Genomic DNA, 16,626 nt, shown 5'->3' on the forward strand with positions numbered 1-16,626 from the left:
CTTTGAGAAATTCCCCTTAGATACAGGGCCCTCCAATATGGGGTTGTTGCTCTGCCCTAGAGACCCCCCTGGCTGGTTAGAGGCATGATACTTGCAATGTGGCTGAGGGAGAGGCAGGTCCCAAACAAGGGGAACAATGTTTCTCAAGCTAGTTTGAGTCTTTGAGTCACAAGCCTCTTGCCTATAAGCTCTTGAAGGTATGAAGGTCTGAAGGCCAAAGTAGAGGATAGTCCCCTTCATTGGATAGTGACTTCGGATTCTCAAACCATTTGATCTGGGGATTAAAATGCCAATCACATTGGGAGACATCAATTTCTGAATGCTCAGTAACCCCTGATGTCAGGTGTAAAACGAGGCCAGAATCCTCCCAGCCAGTTTCTGTCCCTTTCAGGGGCCTCTGCACCCAGAAGGCTGTTTACTGCAGAGACCAGACCCCTCCTCTGTCTACCTCCTTCACATCCCTGCCAAGCTTGAAAGATGTGAGAAACTGCATTTTCTCCCAAACATAGATAAAAGTGAGCTCCACAAAAATTTAAATATAAACCTCCCAAAAATGAAAATTTCCTAACCGTTTGACTGCTCTACTCCTAGGTCATGGTTTTGCCACCAGATAAATCTCCACTATCAGCCTTCATAGCCTGTTGAGTTCAATGTTGCTTGTGTTAGTGACAGTGAATTTGCGTTTGAAAAATGAGCTACCGATGAGAACTCCTGTTGAACCTGTATTGTTTGTTATTCTGAGGCAAGGATTTGGCCCGGCTTAATCCGGGGCTTCAAAGCCAATTGCCCTTGCTCTGTATACAGAGCGTCAGAGCCCAGTGGCGTGGGTGATAAGACAAGTAAGGGTTGAAGACACTGGGAAAGTGGGTTGGGGAGAGAGTCCTTTGATCTCTTTCTAAAGTATTTTCTGAAAGCAAAAGTCTATCAGAAGGAAGTGTCTTTAAAAAAATCTGAGAAGCAACTGATCTTCCAAAACAGCATCCATTCCATATACCCTCACTCTTGCCACCCCCCCTCCCCCGACCTCAGGGAAAATATTTCTTAAAAATGCTTTGAGTGAATTAGAAAATTGTGTGCGTGTTAGAGAGAGAGAGAAAATTGGGACTAAATTACAAAGCTTTGCCATTGCTCTCAGAAATCATTTGGCTCTAGAAGGTTTAGTCTCCGTATAGGCAGCACCAGCAACGAAGCCCCCACCTCCTCCAGCAAACTCAGCCTTGGTGGACGGGCCTTAGCCTCTTCCCAACATACCCAGAAATCCCTCTCAAAAGTCCCAGACACTAGAGATAGAAAGAATGGTGGGGTTTTCTGGGGACCCCTGTCCTTTGCCTGCAGCCGGTTTCTTTCCGACTCTGGGATCCACGGCTGGTGTATGTATTTACATGTGTGTATAGACACACACATATGATATATACGTGTATAATTTTCAATGTCAGTTTTATTGAAGTGGAACTTGCCTGCATAAGTGATCAAATCTTAATTGTACAGCTCTATACACTTCCACAAAATGAATAATACACTGGTACAAATCACCACCCAGATAAAGAAACACAGCAGAATTCTCTTGTGTGCCCTCCCACTCCCCACCACTCCTCTCCCTCCTTGAAGCCCCTCTCCAGACTTCTCACCCCTTCTATTTGGTTTTGTGTCTAGTTTAAGGGAAGGCACATCTAGCTGCTCCTGGGGTTTCCAGGCCCTCACAGAAAGTCAGGCTGCAACCGGGTTGGGGACTTGGGGGTCCGGCCAAGTGGAGAGAATCTGGCTGGTTTCCTACGTCCTGCTGACTCCCTGCACCCCCATTCTGGATTCGTGGGAGACTAGTAGGTCGGGCCAGGAATTTGGCGATCGCTTTGGCCGGAGAGCCGGGAGCCCCCGCCGCTCTCTGAGACCAGCTGAACTTGCGAGTCTCCACTCAGCAACCAGCGAGCATTTGAGGGGTTGTTGCCAAAATCACAAGGTCCCGAATCCTTGCCCCGTGCCCCGCAGGCCTCCCACACGAAGAAACGTCCAAGGAAGCTTATCTTAGCAGTTCATTCTAAAACCATTTCCGAGTATGAAGTAGATAAAGGCTCCAGCCCGCATCCTTTCAGAGCCTGTTTCGTGATCAGAGGAGAAACCCCCGGCTTTCATCTCCTCCCGGGCCGGCGGGGCGGGCGGCTTGTTTATTCCCCGGCGGAGCCGTTTCCGCGTGTGCCGGGAGCGCCCCTCTGTCTGGGGGTCCAGGAGCCCCGAGGGGGCGTCAGGCGCGCGGACCGGAGGCTCGCGGGGCGCAGGGAGAGGGTGGGGCGAAGGCTCGACCGCGCGGGGCTTGGAGGCCGCGAGGTGTCCGGGGCGGGCGAGCCAGGGATTCCGGCCAGGCCAGCGCTGGCGGCGGGGCAGAGTGGGACACTGGCGGCTCAGAGTCCTTCCCTCCTTTCCTGCCCGCTCCCCCAGGTGTTCATTTCCCGCATTGATGTTGGTTTTCAGGTACATTTTACGTCCTAAGCCACAGAAACAACTTGATCTCACCCCATCCTTTTCATCTGTTTCAGTAGAGAGGGTCTTTATAGTGTGGAGTCACCAGAGAGGATGGCACAGCTCCCAGACCCAGCCTGGCCTCTGTGGCAGGAGTCCTGCCCACCTGGTGAATGGTCCCATGCTGCGCCTGGGGCTTCAACTTTAGGGCAAGGGCAGATGCCTTCAGCTGTGGCAGGAGGCTTCCGGGGTGGGTGGAACATACACTTCCCCTTGGCACTCAGCCTTTTCCCCACAGGGTGTGCCCTTCATCCCACTGGAGCCCCCTAGGTGGGGCAGTGATAGTGCCTAGGGTCCCCAGGGCCCGTGTTCTCAGAAGCAGTCACCAAACTGGACCCTGACAGAAAAGCCGATACAGGTTCTCATGAAAGCAGTGGAGTTCACTGAGCCTGAGTAGTTCAGCCTGGAGCAGCGTCCCCTTTCAGACCAGATATCCCATCCCCCGCCCCTGCTTCTAAGGGCAGCTGCCCTAGGAAGGGGGAGATTGGTAGGCAGGGGAGGCAGAAGTTAGGAGATACCTTCCTTCCCTGCCCCAACTCTTGGCAAAACCTCCCTGAGGGTGTTTTCGGTCAGGAATCCAGTCTTTAGTCAGCTTCTGGGTGAAGCCAAATCCTAGGACACCAGCTCCGTGCCTTGGGGAGCTGAGCACAGGCTACTTACAGGCCTTCTAAAAACCATTTAGTGGATCTTAGCCTGGCTTCCTGAGCTGCTGAGATGAAGTGTAGTAAGGAGTAGGAGAAGGGGAAGGACAGGGTCTTCATCCCCCTCTCAGCCTAGGTTGTGAAGACTGTCAAAGTGGCAGCGGGACATTTTTTCCTGGACCCCTTTGTGGATACTGGCCTGGGGGGGAAGCCATGTCTGCCTTCTGCTGTTGCCACCTGGAGTGATTACAGGAGAAACAGACTAAGCGCAGGGCACTGGTGCCAGGTCAGCCCCAAGGGCAACCAGGGCTGCCCCATTTTGTGGCAGTTCCTGTAGCAGTTACAAAATGGTGACCTGGAGGGGACAGGATTCTTGGCCTTTCCCCGGGGAGCAGGGGAAGTGAGGCAGCTGATGCCTTCCCTGCTTCAGCTTTAGGCCTATCAGGGGAGAGGCTGGGCCAGGAAAGAAGGTGGTGCAGGCTCCAGCTGGGCCCCCAGGCTGGGCAGGCGCTGGTAAGCAGCAGGCAGGATTGGGTTCCTGAGCCCTCTCACTTCCCCCATTCCTGGAGAGGGGGTGGGGTGGACATTTGAAAATGCTTTCAATTGACATCTGAGACAAATTCTTCCACACGGTTTATAAGTCCCTAGACTTACAGCTAGAACTTCCCTCCTCCCTCCAGGCACGCACACATGCACACATGCACACATGCGCACTCCACCGTGTACTCAAGTACGTGCCCTTGAGCGTACACATGGCCACATACCTCCCACATCCCTGGCCCATTGCAGTGCTCTCCCGGGCCTTGCCTCCTGCAAGAGAGAGGGTGAACAGGCTGGGGCTGGGCCAGGGGTAGAACTGAACCTTCCACCTCAGGGTCCTGGCCTGGGCTTGCTGTAGGGTCTGCCTGCTTGTAAAGGCCTTGGTCCCTTCTGGAAACCCTGGTAAACTGGTACCCATGTTGACAAAACGGGGGTCTGAGGTGTCTAGGACAGCTTCTCTTGAGGTTCCCTTTATGGTCTCTTAGTGAGGCTTTCCTTCAGTGGACTGGTTGGGCACTTTCCCAACTCAGGGGATTTGGTTCCTGATGTCCTTAGTGTCTTCAGTTAGGTTTGGATCCTGCTTCTCTCTTGGGGAAACACCTTTGTGGGAGATCAGCTAGGAGGGGGTGGGGGTGTCTGAGGAGGATTGTGGTAAAGTTCTGTCTGCTCCCTCTGGAGAAGTCCAGTGTCAGGGACTCGATGACTAAGGGGCAGAACTCTGCCCCTGCAGGTATGTGTATATGCTATTGTACCTGTGTGTGTGTTGAGGGGTCTGGGGAAGCCCGTCTCTAGAATATTCACTGAGCCTCAGGGTCCTGGATAGTCTTAGCATGAGCTGTAGAAACTGGAAAACTTCCTGGTTTTTTGGTGAGTCCTTTTTCACAGAGGTAAATCATCCACTGGTTTGAGGAGGGAGGAATGCAGTGGGAGTCAGTGGTAATAGTCACAAATGGACTCAGTTAATCCACAGACCAACCTATGAGATAGGTAGTAATATCCCCATTTCAGAGATAAGGAAACCAAGGCACAGAGAATGAGATCCAAGCAAGTTGCCCAATGCCTCAAAACTTGTCAGGGGTGGGCCAGGCTGGTGGACCATGGCAGAGTAGTTCTAGAATCCATGCTTTTCTCCATGAGGCTCCTGAACTGACTTCACCTGGTACCCAGTTAGTATACACAAGCCCAGGCAAGGTCTTCACATGGCTAAACACCTCTGCTAAACACACCAAAAGAATCCAAAGACCTAGCAACACTCTCTTGTTTTTCTGTGAGTTGGTTCCAGGCCTGAGGGTTTCCACAGAGACAAGGCCCAGAGGAGATACCCCATTGATTACAGAAGCAACTGACAGGGCTTTGAAGTCTTTTGCTCTGACCCCCTATAATGGCAGCCCAGAACTTCAGCTGTGTAGGGACTGGCAAAGGGCAGGAGGGAAATTAAGCAGCCAGGTTGGTGTTGACATCCTCTCTCATGATCCTGAAACTTTCTATGCTTTAGCTGCTTACAACCAGTTGCCCTAAATATTAGGGGATTGTTGGGGAGAGGGAATTGCATTGGGGAAGCCATGTAAACCCTCTTTCTAGGCATGCAGACCAGATGAAGCTACCTGGACCCAGAGAGAACGGCTAGTGCAACCTTTCCCTTGTGTAGGGGGAGGCTGAGGCAAGGTCACACAGTTCTGATCAGGGCCGGTGTCTCTTAAGGCCTTCTGTTCCCTCACCCCTGGGTGTCATCTCTCTTGATGCTCTGTCTATGCCTCTGCCTCACACCTTGGCTTCCCCTAGGAGGATGTTTCCCAGCTACAAGGTAAAAGTCACAGGCATGAACCCTAAGACCAAGTACATCCTGCTGATTGACATCGTCCCTGCGGATGACCACCGCTACAAGTTCTGTGACAACAAATGGTAAGAACCTGGGACCCTCACATCACCTGCCTTCTCTGAACTGCTCTGTCCACTCACCACACCCATCTGCACCTGATGTTTGGTCCAGGGACTCACCAGTTAGTTCATATGATTGCCCAGATCCGCAGTCTTGGGAGCTGAGCCTTCAGAGGCCGCAGGGTCAGCCAATGTCTGCACACCCGCTAAAGTGAGCTGCAGGGTTTGAGTGTTCAGTGGATTTCGAGTCTGTTCTCTCCCTACAGCCATGGGCAAACAAGATTGGTGACTACGCTGTGGGATGACAGATGAACACGAACACTGGATGAATTTAGGCTCTGGTAGTGCTGCACTGGGGAGGAGGATGGGAGCTGTTTGCTTGAGGGACTTTGATATTGGATGGTTAGACATCCAATGACATCTCTCTGCTGCTCTTCCGCTTAGTTCCTCATTGTCTGGCTATGAGCCCTCCCTTTAAGCTGTCGATCCAGAGTGAGTGGCAGCTGCCTGATGGTTGGATGATGGGAACCTCTGGCAAGAGGCTGGGGGGAACAAGTGGGCTGTAAGGCAAAACAGGGGCTGGGTAAGTAAACACTAGGCTACTTTTCCTAAGGTCACCTTCTTAGTACCCTGTCTGCCCCCAGAGCCCAGGACAGCACTCAAGGAGAAAGAGGGATTGACTGAATCAGTAGCTAGCCAGGATGTGGGCTTCACAGTAGGCTGGTAGTGGGGCCAGCAGAGACCTGGCTGAGGAGGCTGGATTCGGTGACCAGGTCTTGCCAAGGGCCATGTTTCTATTTCTTCTCTCTTTGGGTTGGATTATCATTCAGAGCAGGCTCTGGCTGAGGGGAGGTTTACCAATTAATTTCCTTGGGGGTGAGCACTCTTTTGGGGACAAGCAGTTTGAAAGTTGTCTAGGTCTTCTGAGAAGCTCCCTCCAAATAATATAATTTATAACGTTTTAAAGTTGTAACTAATACATACACAGAGGTGCCTAAATCGCCCCACAATATATTTGTGATTAGCCCCATTCTTTGAAGTAAATAATCACATTTGTCTGTACCCTCCCTTTCTCTTTCTAATGCAGTAAAATAAAAGAGGTTCATAATTGCTCCTCCTCCTCAGCGCTCTCTCCTTTGACCCTCACTCCTACTCACAAAGTCCGAAATTGAGAGTATAGGACTAGCAGTGATTTCTTTCCCCCTCAAGTCTACGGGGATTTGCTCTAACAGGGGACAGGGAATCTGGGCTTTTCCAGACCCCAGAGTAATCAACTGCTGTAATCATCTGTTCTGTTGGCAGGATGGTGGCCGGGAAGGCTGAGCCCGCCATGCCAGGAAGGCTCTATGTCCACCCCGATTCTCCTGCCACTGGGGCCCACTGGATGCGGCAGCTAGTCTCTTTCCAGAAGCTGAAACTCACAAACAACCACCTGGACCCCTTCGGTCATGTAAGAAAGAGACTGCCTGGCCTTGAGAGCCAGTCCTTGAGCAGTGCTGGGGGTGGGCTGGTAGGTAGGGATGGAGTTCTAGAGAATCCCCTCTGGGGATCCAGCTCCAGGCTTTGGCACTTGCCGGGCCAGTTGGAGGAAGGAGCCCAGAGTCTGAGTCCCTCTGATGTACATCCTTCCCCTCCCACTTGCTAACTGGGTAACTTTGGGCAAGTTTTTGAGCCTTAGTTTCCTTATCTAGAAACCTTTCATGGTTGTGAGAATCAACTGAGAGAATATGCATGAGGCACCTTGCACATGGGAGGCTCTAAATATGGCAGCTATGACAAGGACAGTGATGCTGGATCAAATCTTTCAGCGTCAGGTTCCCCAAATTTGGCCTTGCTGGAGCATAAGACAAGTTAACTTTCTTGGGAAAGAGTCACTATGAGTTCCAAAGCCTCTCTCTGGAGTATGCCGTCTGCCTGGCCTGGCAGCCCCTGCCCTCTGGAAGGGAAGGCCTCACTCTGGCTCGGATGGCAGCTCCTTCCTGGCCTTGCCTCGGACCTGGTTCTTGCCAGAGAGACTCTGAAGCCCCAGGGATGCTGCTGCTGACGCCCCATCCAGGCTGCTGAGGCTCATTCTTTCCCCATCTGATTCTGGCAGGCCCACAAAAAGCGTTTTATGTGGAAATTTTTAGCTCAAGTGTGTGGTAAACTGAAGCCTGGGGAGCTGGTATTATCTGCCAGGGCACAGGCCCTGGCCTTCTCCATTTCCCATCGGTACCCTGGAAGTACAGGATGGGGTGGGGTGGAGCATGGGTGCGGTAGAGGCTGCTAGATGCAGTTGCCCAGGCCATACATGTAACATTCAGAGTGTGGATGGTGGTAGGGGAAGCAGGGGTGAGGGGTGTGCAGGTATGTGCCTTTTTTATATCTAAATTCTATTTCTGGGGAGTTGTATGCAAATCAGAATTCTGTGAATCATAGTTCCTCATGGAAAATGCCAGCAATGGGTCATTTCTGATTGATTGGTATATAACTGACAGGCAGCTCTTAGTTCTAATTTTCTCAGAGTCTGTTTAGTTTTTTTCTCAGTTGGTGATCTATAAACAAGCAAGTAGGAGAATACTTAATTAATGTAATTAGCCCCTGAGTTTTCCATCTTGCGAGCAGCACAGGCTTTCCCATGCAAGGCAGGCTGATGCTGTGGGCGAGGGGTGGCAGAAATGTGCAGCCCCAACTTCTCATGGGGGCAGAGATAAGCCACTGATCTAATGGGAAGGGTTGGCCAAGCACCCACTGCCTAGAGCACAAGGCCTTTTAATCGAGGGGCAGAAGGGCCTTCTGGGTCTTACTGGGCACTATCCTGACCAAGACTTTGCTCCCAGTTGACCCCTACCTGGCCTCCTCTGCTTGCCCAGGCCATGACACTAACCTGGAAAGGTTAGTGAAAGCCTCTGTGCCCGGAGTTGGGGAGCTTAGCTGGCGGGCAGGTCTCTGCCCCCAAATGTGCATGTGGACCCCATGGGACAGACCACTGGGGGGAGCACAGAGCTTGGCAAGAGCTAGATGTTTCGGTGAGTGGCCAAAAGTACCCCAGGCATCAAAGTTCTGGTGAGAATTTCAGATGCACAGCTTGCTATCATGGTTCCCAACTGCAGGTGTGCCTCAGATGACTCTTCTACCTTTACCCCACCCCTGCCACCCCAGCAGAAAGTGGTAGGGGTGGGACTCAAGTGGTTGAAAATCTGGGCTTTTTAAAGTGGGAGAGAGGCTTTCATAGCCCAGCAGTAGATTTTCCCAGCCTGGCTTGCCTCCTTGGTGGCTCTACTGGAGTCCATGAAGGGTTTGCAATAATCCTGCATATGGTCTTGAGTCTGAGCAAGTTGGGCTGCTTGATGGGCTGGTGACATGGGGGTTGCCCCTGGCTACACTTGCCATGCCTGCCAAGAACTCATGTCTCCTTGGCAATAGGGATACTCCTGACACAAATGCAGCTTTCTCCAGAGGGTTGGGATGCAGAGCATCTTCCTTCTCCCCATTCCCGCACCTACCCAGCAGAGGCAGCTTATTGGTCACAGCACCCTGCGTGCAGTGGCAGGACTCAGGGATGATGTGATTGTTTCAGGGGCTGGGAGTAAAGGAGCTGTGCTTGAACCCACACTTCTCTTCCCAGTCCAGCATTCTTTTGGCTTGTCCACCTGTCTTTCTGCACCCAAGGCTTGAGCTGGCATATCTTCAGTTATTTGGAGCATCACTGGAGAGGGAACAGCTTCTGATCGTGCAGGCAAGGGCTGTGGAGATGAGCTAAATATTCCTAGATAAGCCACGTGGACCATGGCTTTCTGCTCATTGGCCTGCACCAGTGGGAGTGCTGAGCCCTTCATCACCCTGTTTGGTTTCTCAGTGCAGGCGCCTGGGAAGGAGCCATCTCATATGCTATGAATTTGCCCCAAACAAGCCCTTCATTCTGTGCTGCTCTCCTCCAGTTTCAGTTTTCCCTAAAATCTCCTAGGCGTTGAGGACCTTTCTCAGCCAAATGAGCTTTGGACTTTTCCCTCAGGTCTCATAGTATCTCAGGGATTTTAACTGAGATTTTGCAGCCTAGGGTCCCGGGGAGAGCTTGGGCTTGGCAGCCTGTCCTACATACAGGGAACAGGGACCCCTCAGACCACATGGCCACATGTTTTGGCACAGGGTTCTGACTAGAAAACTCTTTGTGGGCTTTTGCTGTAGTCAAGGAAGGCCTCTGTTCCTTCCTGGGGCAGGTTCAGGGATGATGACCGGTTTCTGGGAGTAAGCGCAAGCAGGGACAGAAAGGATCCTGGGGGCTGGGGGCTAGGACTGAGCTGCTGCCTTAAGGCTCGATTCAGTTCCACTTCTGTTCTGCTGGCTGTAGAGACTGCCTGTCCCTTGCTGCCTACCTGCCATCCCCTTCCATCCACAGCAGGGTCCTGGGCCGGGTAACCATGAAATGGAAAGAGGAGCTGCTTCAGAAAGTTGAGGCGGGCTTCACTGAGACAGGGCCTGCATCCTGCAGCAGCACATGGAGATGGCTGGGACTTACTTTTCTCCTGATCTGGAAGCCGGGAGCCGATGGCTGCAGTGGTGTGTGTGTGTCTGTGTGTGTGTGTGTGTGTCTGTGTGTGTGTGTGTGTGTGTGACAGAGAGAGAGAGAGAGAGAGAGAGAGAAGGAATGGCCTTCACCACCTCTTATGTCCCAGGACTCCCAGATTGCTGAGGAGGAAGACCAGCAAATGATTTCTGACGCAGAAAGTCTAATGGTTCCAGAGGCCGAGTTAGCTCCAGGCTGGGGTGTGGGCTGCAGCTTCTTGGTCACAAAGTGGCGCACGCACTTGTCCCCTCTGTATGCTACTTTCTCCTCTGGCCACATGGCTCTTCACCTAGTTAGTTACTCCTGAGCCTTGGGATCCAAGCTCAAATGCCACCTCTTCAGAGAGATGGTTCAGGGTCCCCACTCTGGCTCTCAGAGTGCCACGCACCTTTCTGTCCTAGTACTTACCACACTAAGAGTTTTATACTTATTTATCAAGTTTATTTCTGCATAGGAAATACAGTCACATGGCTTAAAAATCAATCAATGAATGAATAAAAATGTCTGTAATGAACCATTTTTCTCCTCTTGGTTCCCTATCCGCCCAGTTTCTTTCAATCCCTGCCACCCATAACCGTTGTTCCTAATTTCTTTTTGGCATTTCTTTTTGCATATACAAGCAAAATACAGAATCTCAAATTCTTTCTTTTGTACACAAAAGGTAGCATACCATAAACACTTTTTGCACCTTGCGTTGTAAACAGTATAAAATGGAGATCATTCTGTTCGTATAGAGCTTCCTTTTTCCTTTTTTTACAGCTGCATTTCTTTTTCAGTGCACATTTCTTTCATAAATTATGTAGCCAGTCCTTACTGAAGAAATTAAGATGCCTATTTTTGCTCTTTTATCTACGTATCTTTAAATTTTCTTATGTTTATTATTTATTTTAGAGAGGTAGAGAGACAGAGTGCAAACGGGGAAGTGGCAGAGAGAGAGAGAGGGAGATACAGAATCTGAAGCAGATTCCAGGCTCTGAGCTGTCAGCATAGAGCCCTACACAGGGCTCAAACCCACAAATGTCGAGATCATGACCTGAGCCGAAGTGAGATGCTCAACTAACTGAACCACCCAGGCGCCCCTATTTTTGCACTTTTAATTAAATTTCTACATATATCATTTTACACGTGTGTCAAGTATATCTGTGTGATAAGCTGCTTGGTCAGAAGGTATTTGGATTTGTAATTCATAGTTTCACCCTCCATCAGGGTTTTAACTGATGTATAATTCCCACCATTGCTGTAGCCTCACCAACAGGGTGGGAGAGCAAAGTTTTAGACTTTTGCCAGTCTGATGGGTAAAATATAGATACTGGTTGTAGTTTCAATTTGTATTTCCTTTATTATGACTAAGGTCAGGCATCTTTTTTCCCTTTCTGTGAACGTCTCTCTCTATCCTTTGCTCATTTTTTCTCTCAGATTTTTGAACATTTATTAATTCTAGAAGGTTTTATAAAGTAGGAGAATTTAGCTTTTATACGTGTTAGGAGTTGCTCGGATGTTTCCCCAGTTTGTCATTTGCCTTTCAATTTTACCTATAGTGGTGTTCCCACACAGAAGTTTTTGACTGAATGTATTGCTCTATCCTTATGGATTCTGCATTTTGACTAGTTTAAAGCCCTTATCCACTCCGTACTTGTAAGGAAAATTTCTTGTGTTTTCTTCTAGTATTTTATGGATTTATTTTTACATTTAAACCATTGATCCTTTTGGAATTTTTTCTGGCATTCAATATGAGGTGTGAATCCAACTTTTCTTTTTTTCTAAAGAGCCATCCAGTTGTCCCGACACCAGCAATTGACTGTTTCTCTTTCCTACTTGGCTTAGGATGCCTTATTTCTGTGCACTAAATCCCCATATGAATTTGTGTCTGTTCATGTGCCAGTGCCTTAACTGTTGAGACTTCATGATAGGTTTTAGTGTCTGGCAGAGCTGGTCCCCCGTTGCTGTTTTGGTTTTTTTTTTTTTTTTCCAGCGTTTTCTTGGCTAGTCTTATCTATTTTTTTCATATGAACTTTAGAATCAGCTTATATTGTTGAGAAACTTATTTGTATTTTTATTAGAATTGCTTGAAATTATAATTTTACTTAGGGAGGATTAATAGGAATACCCTTCTCTTGGTTGAAGTCTTCTTTTTTGTCTTTCCAAAGTATATTCAAGTTTTCTTCATAAGGTCCCACACGTTTTCTGTTAGGTATTTCATCTTGTTCATTACTATTATAAATGCAGTCTTCCTTCCAGTACATTTTCTCACTACTTACTTTTGCTTGGTTTTTGGATTACTCTGTGACTTCCCCACCAGATAGGAAACCATAAGGTTTTTGTTTGCTTGCTTGCTTGCTTGCTTGCTTTTGGTCAGGGGCCTGGAACCCACAAACCATGAGATCATGATTGGAGCCGAAGTCAGATGCTTAACTGACTGAGCCACCTAGGCACCCCAGAAACCATAAGGTTAAATCACCATTGTATCCTACTGCCTGTTACTGTGTCTGGAACAGTGGATGCTGGTAAGCAGTAAGCGAATGAGTGAACCGGCTGAAGGGGGTGGTATTTGGTGTTTAGAGAGAGAAGGCATGTCCTCCACCAGGGGCTGACATCCCTCCAAAGCTTATGCTGTCAACTTGTCAGTAGGGACTCAGAGCTACTGATCTCCCTCTTTTCCTCTTTTTCTCCCACATTTGCTGAGCCCTGACAATGTGCCGAGCCCTTGCTGGATGTGTTGGGAGATACAGATGCCCCTTACACTCCAGATCAGGCCTGGTGCCCCTGGCCAGGTACACATATGAGCTCAGGCTCAGAAATTAGTATCAATTCTAGCTCTGCCTCCCACTGGCTGTCTGAGGTTGGGAAAATTCCTTCACCTCCCTGAGCCACAGTCAGTGGGTCTAATAATAATGTCTACTTTACAGAGATGTTGTAAAGAGTAATTACATGATGTGTGTAGGTTCCTCGGCACAGGGCCTGGCACCTAGGCTATGCTCCATAAACACTGGCTGCTAGTGCAGAGACTGTGGGAGAAGGCAGAGGGTTTCTGGAACCCTGGGTTGCTGCCCTGGGAGTGAGACCTAAGGCATATCAGTTGGCTAACTCAGTTCTAGTTTAGATATTCTTTCAGCCAATCACTTACCTTTCTGGGTCTCCGCTTTTTTTCTTCTTTAAAAAAGATGTTTTTTTAACATGTATTCAGTTTTGAGAGACAGAACTCTCTCAGAGAGAGACGGAGACACAATCCGAAGCAGGCTCCAGGCTCTGAGCTGTCAACACAGAGCCCGATGTGGAGCTCAAACCTACAAACTGTGAGATCACGACCTGAGCCGAAGTTGGACGCTTAACTTACTGAGCCACCCAGGTGCTCCTCTTCTTTTTATGTAAGCTGTAGATCCTGTCTCTGTCCTTCCCTGTTTGCAGGACTGGAGAGGGTAAGAAGGAGGATGGAGAAGGTAGTCTTAGAAAGTAAAACTATGATGCAGGGGAAAATCTGGTTTTAATAGATGACAAAATGGACATTAGCCACACTTGTATGGCTAGCATTCAGATACACTGCTTTCTGTGATGGACAATAGGGCCTGGTGAGTCCTCATCTCATGCGGTGTTTGGTTGACACTTTGTTATTCGTTACTGAATATGTTGTTGAGAGCAGTGTGTGCTCTCTCGAAGGTCATCTGGAATCTTCTCAGGATTCTGTCTCCAACCAGCTATGTGTTCTTGGGCGAGTCACGTTCCCACTATAAGCCTCCTGTTCCTCATCTGTAAATTAGGAGGTTGGACTAGAATGATTTCTAAGGTCTGCCTCTCCATGCCCTAATGTTCTGTGATTCTAATGCAGATAAATCTGGACCTCATTGGCCAAGCACGCTATGGAGATCTCTCGAGGAGATGGATGTTTGGCACTATCACAGTTGTTAAAATAGAACAGGCTTCTGAATTGTAGCCAGAACATAATGAATCCCATTTCTGTAAAACAATAACGGGACCAGTCATGTAGTGGGGTTTGTTGATGTGGCTGGTCCATTTGGCCCAGCATCCTCTGCCACAAATATAAATGTGAGACTCTGGCAAAAGAGATTAATGTGGCGCCTGGGGAACTTCCGAGTAAAGCCAGGTGTGAGTCACGGAGTTGGTTTCACATTCTTCTGGGCTGTTGGGGCTGAGGCTCCACTTTATATTTGCACTGGTTCAATGAGGGGACTTTCTTCCAGACACCTGTCCAGGTTCCAGACTGTCCAAGTTAGAAGGGGTGTTTGGGACCACTTCTTAGTTGAAGGCCTCACTTTATAGATAGGGACTGGAGGGGAAGAGCTTGCTCAAGACTTATCACTGGTGAACAGAAATCCATAGAAGCTTCTGGACCCTTCTTGACTTCTCTGTGTCTGGGATTGCACCCCCCTAGTGGCTCCTTCCTGCCCCTGCAGGCAGTTTCTCTCTTCCCAGTTTTCCCTGCCAGCCAGTCTGGTTCCCTCCCCTAAAAGGTGTGTTTGGCAATCTCTCCACGTCAGTCAATAGAGGACCTTGTCTGATAGGCTAAGGAGTTTGGCTTTTAACCCAAGGGGCAAGAGGGAACCATCAAAGAGGGAACCCCAAGGGGCAAGAGGGAACCCCATTATAGATATGACATTTATTGAGCTCTAAATGCTGGCAGGAAGTGGGGGAGGGGAACAGGGGAGGCAAGAGGAGAAACTACAAAAGGTGCCTCTCAAGCAGTGTGCAGTGTTCCTGGGTGAACTGGAAGGTTCTAATCAGGGGAGTGACCTGATCTGATGCGTGGCACGTGAAGATGGAGAGGAAATAGATATAGACAGGGAAGAGGTGGTCCCAAACCTGGAGAGAGATGGTGGGCCTGGATCAAGGGTGTGTGGGGTAATGGAGAGGTTTTTATCCTGCAGATGGAGTCACAGGACTTGGTCATTGACTGGACCAAATTGGCCAAATCTGGACCTCATTGGCCAAGCACGCTATGGAGATCTCTCGAGGAGATGGATGTTTGGCACTATCACAGTTGTTAAAATAGTGACAGTGAGGAGCAGGGGAGTCGATAATACCTAGAACTCTGGCTGGACTAACACAGCCTGTGACTGCCCAGTTGGCAGAGGAGCAGGGTGGATGCTGTCATTGGTCTGAAGGTGTCCCGAAGGGAGAGCCCAGCCTCACCATGCAGATGCCTGCATCTGCCTTGGGTCTGTTAGTCCAGTGTCTGTGCTCTCCCCGCCCTAGGAGAGCCAGCGTGGCCAGGGAACTGCAGTGTGCAAGTGCTCATGGGGAGGTTGTCTGCACACATGTTTAATCACTGTGTTTCACCTGAAAAATGCCTCAGAGGTTACCTTGTCTCTAGTGAGCAAAGAAAGACAGGAGAGGAAGGGACAGGGAGCTTGTGATGATGGCCCAAGTCTCCCCAGTCCTGTAACCCTGCCTTGTACTTACTAGTTCCTGTTTTGGGGTAAAGGAGCCTAGAGGTACAAAAGGAGTAAAAGATCTGGCCCTTTCTCTTGAGGGGTTTATAGTTTAATTGAAGGGACAAGAAGAAATAGGAAGCCACTAGGAAGCAACACAACAGCCAGGCAGACAGTGCACAGGGAGGAAGTTTCAGTCAGCATCAGGAGTTCAGAACAGGACCTAGTAATCTGGGAAGGCTTCCCAGAAGAGTTAGGCCTTGAGATGATTGCCCTAGAAGGTGAGAGAGAATGGGAAAGGAAAATTGAGCAGAAGGAACTTCATGTGAAAAGGCCCAGAGGTGGGAATCTGGGGACTTCTGGATGCATCCAGGCCACCTCCCAGGTATTTAGTTCTGGGAACTTAGGTCCTTTGTGGACTCCTGCAGCTGGGAGCAGTGCAGGTTGACGGAGTAACCCAAAAGGACTGGGAGGTGTTTCCCAAGTTCCAGCCCCTCTCCCCAGCCTCCTAGAAATGGATGTCCATTGAGGTTTCCCAAGGGAGAACTTGTGTCCACCTGAGTTGTTTTTTTTTTTTTTTTTTTTTTTTTAATCTGGCTGGCTCCCAGTTGAGCAGTGGGTCCCCAGCTGCAGGACCTGGCTTGAGGTTTGGAGTGCTCTGTACCTGCCCTGAGAAAGTCCAGAAGTTTGTCACTGGGGTTTAGTGGGGCACAACCAGTGCAGAAGGCAGAAAAGCAAGCTCCTACTGGATGAAGCTACCAGGCCAAACTGAGGAGCCCAGGGAAATCCAGAGGCCACAGCCCAGCTCCTGACCCACCTACTTCCTCAGCTGAGCCTGCCCTCTGGGCTTTCTCTGTCCCCAGCGTGTGCTTCCCAGACTAAGACTTCTGCCTTGGTTTTCCATGGAAGAGCCTGGCTCTGGCCTTTCTTTTGGCAGTCTGGTCACTCAGGGGTTTAATCTTGCAACAAGCTTCAGCATCAGGCCTGTCACTGGGAATGGGGAAAGGTGGGAGCCAGCAGGGCTAACCCAAGAAAGGGCACTCTTGGAAGGAAAGGAAGGATAGAAAGGAGGTGAGAGAGTAATGGGGCCAGAGAGCCGGCCTTGCCCAGCTAGGATAGGAGC

The 16,626-nt window shown here is 49.7% G+C and overlaps 1 protein-coding gene across 3 annotated transcripts in view; it reads left to right on the forward strand.

Moving 5' to 3' along the window:
• TBX4 (T-box transcription factor 4) overlaps nt 1–16,626 on the forward strand; it is a 32,250-nt gene that overhangs the window by 8,526 nt on the left and 7,098 nt on the right. For all 3 annotated transcript variants that reach the window (XM_078437387.2, XM_078437388.2, XM_078437386.2), the window contains exons 4-5: nt 5,478–5,597; nt 6,876–7,023. In XM_078437387.2, the coding sequence (XP_078293513.1) occupies nt 5,478–5,597; nt 6,876–7,023 (268 nt within the window). The remainder of the gene's footprint in view (nt 1–5,477; nt 5,598–6,875; nt 7,024–16,626) is intronic.

This window comes from Panthera onca, chromosome E1, assembly GCF_046562875.1.
Source record: "Panthera onca isolate mPanOnc1 chromosome E1, mPanOnc1 haplotype 2, whole genome shotgun sequence".
NCBI lineage: Eukaryota > Metazoa > Chordata > Mammalia > Carnivora > Felidae > Panthera > Panthera onca.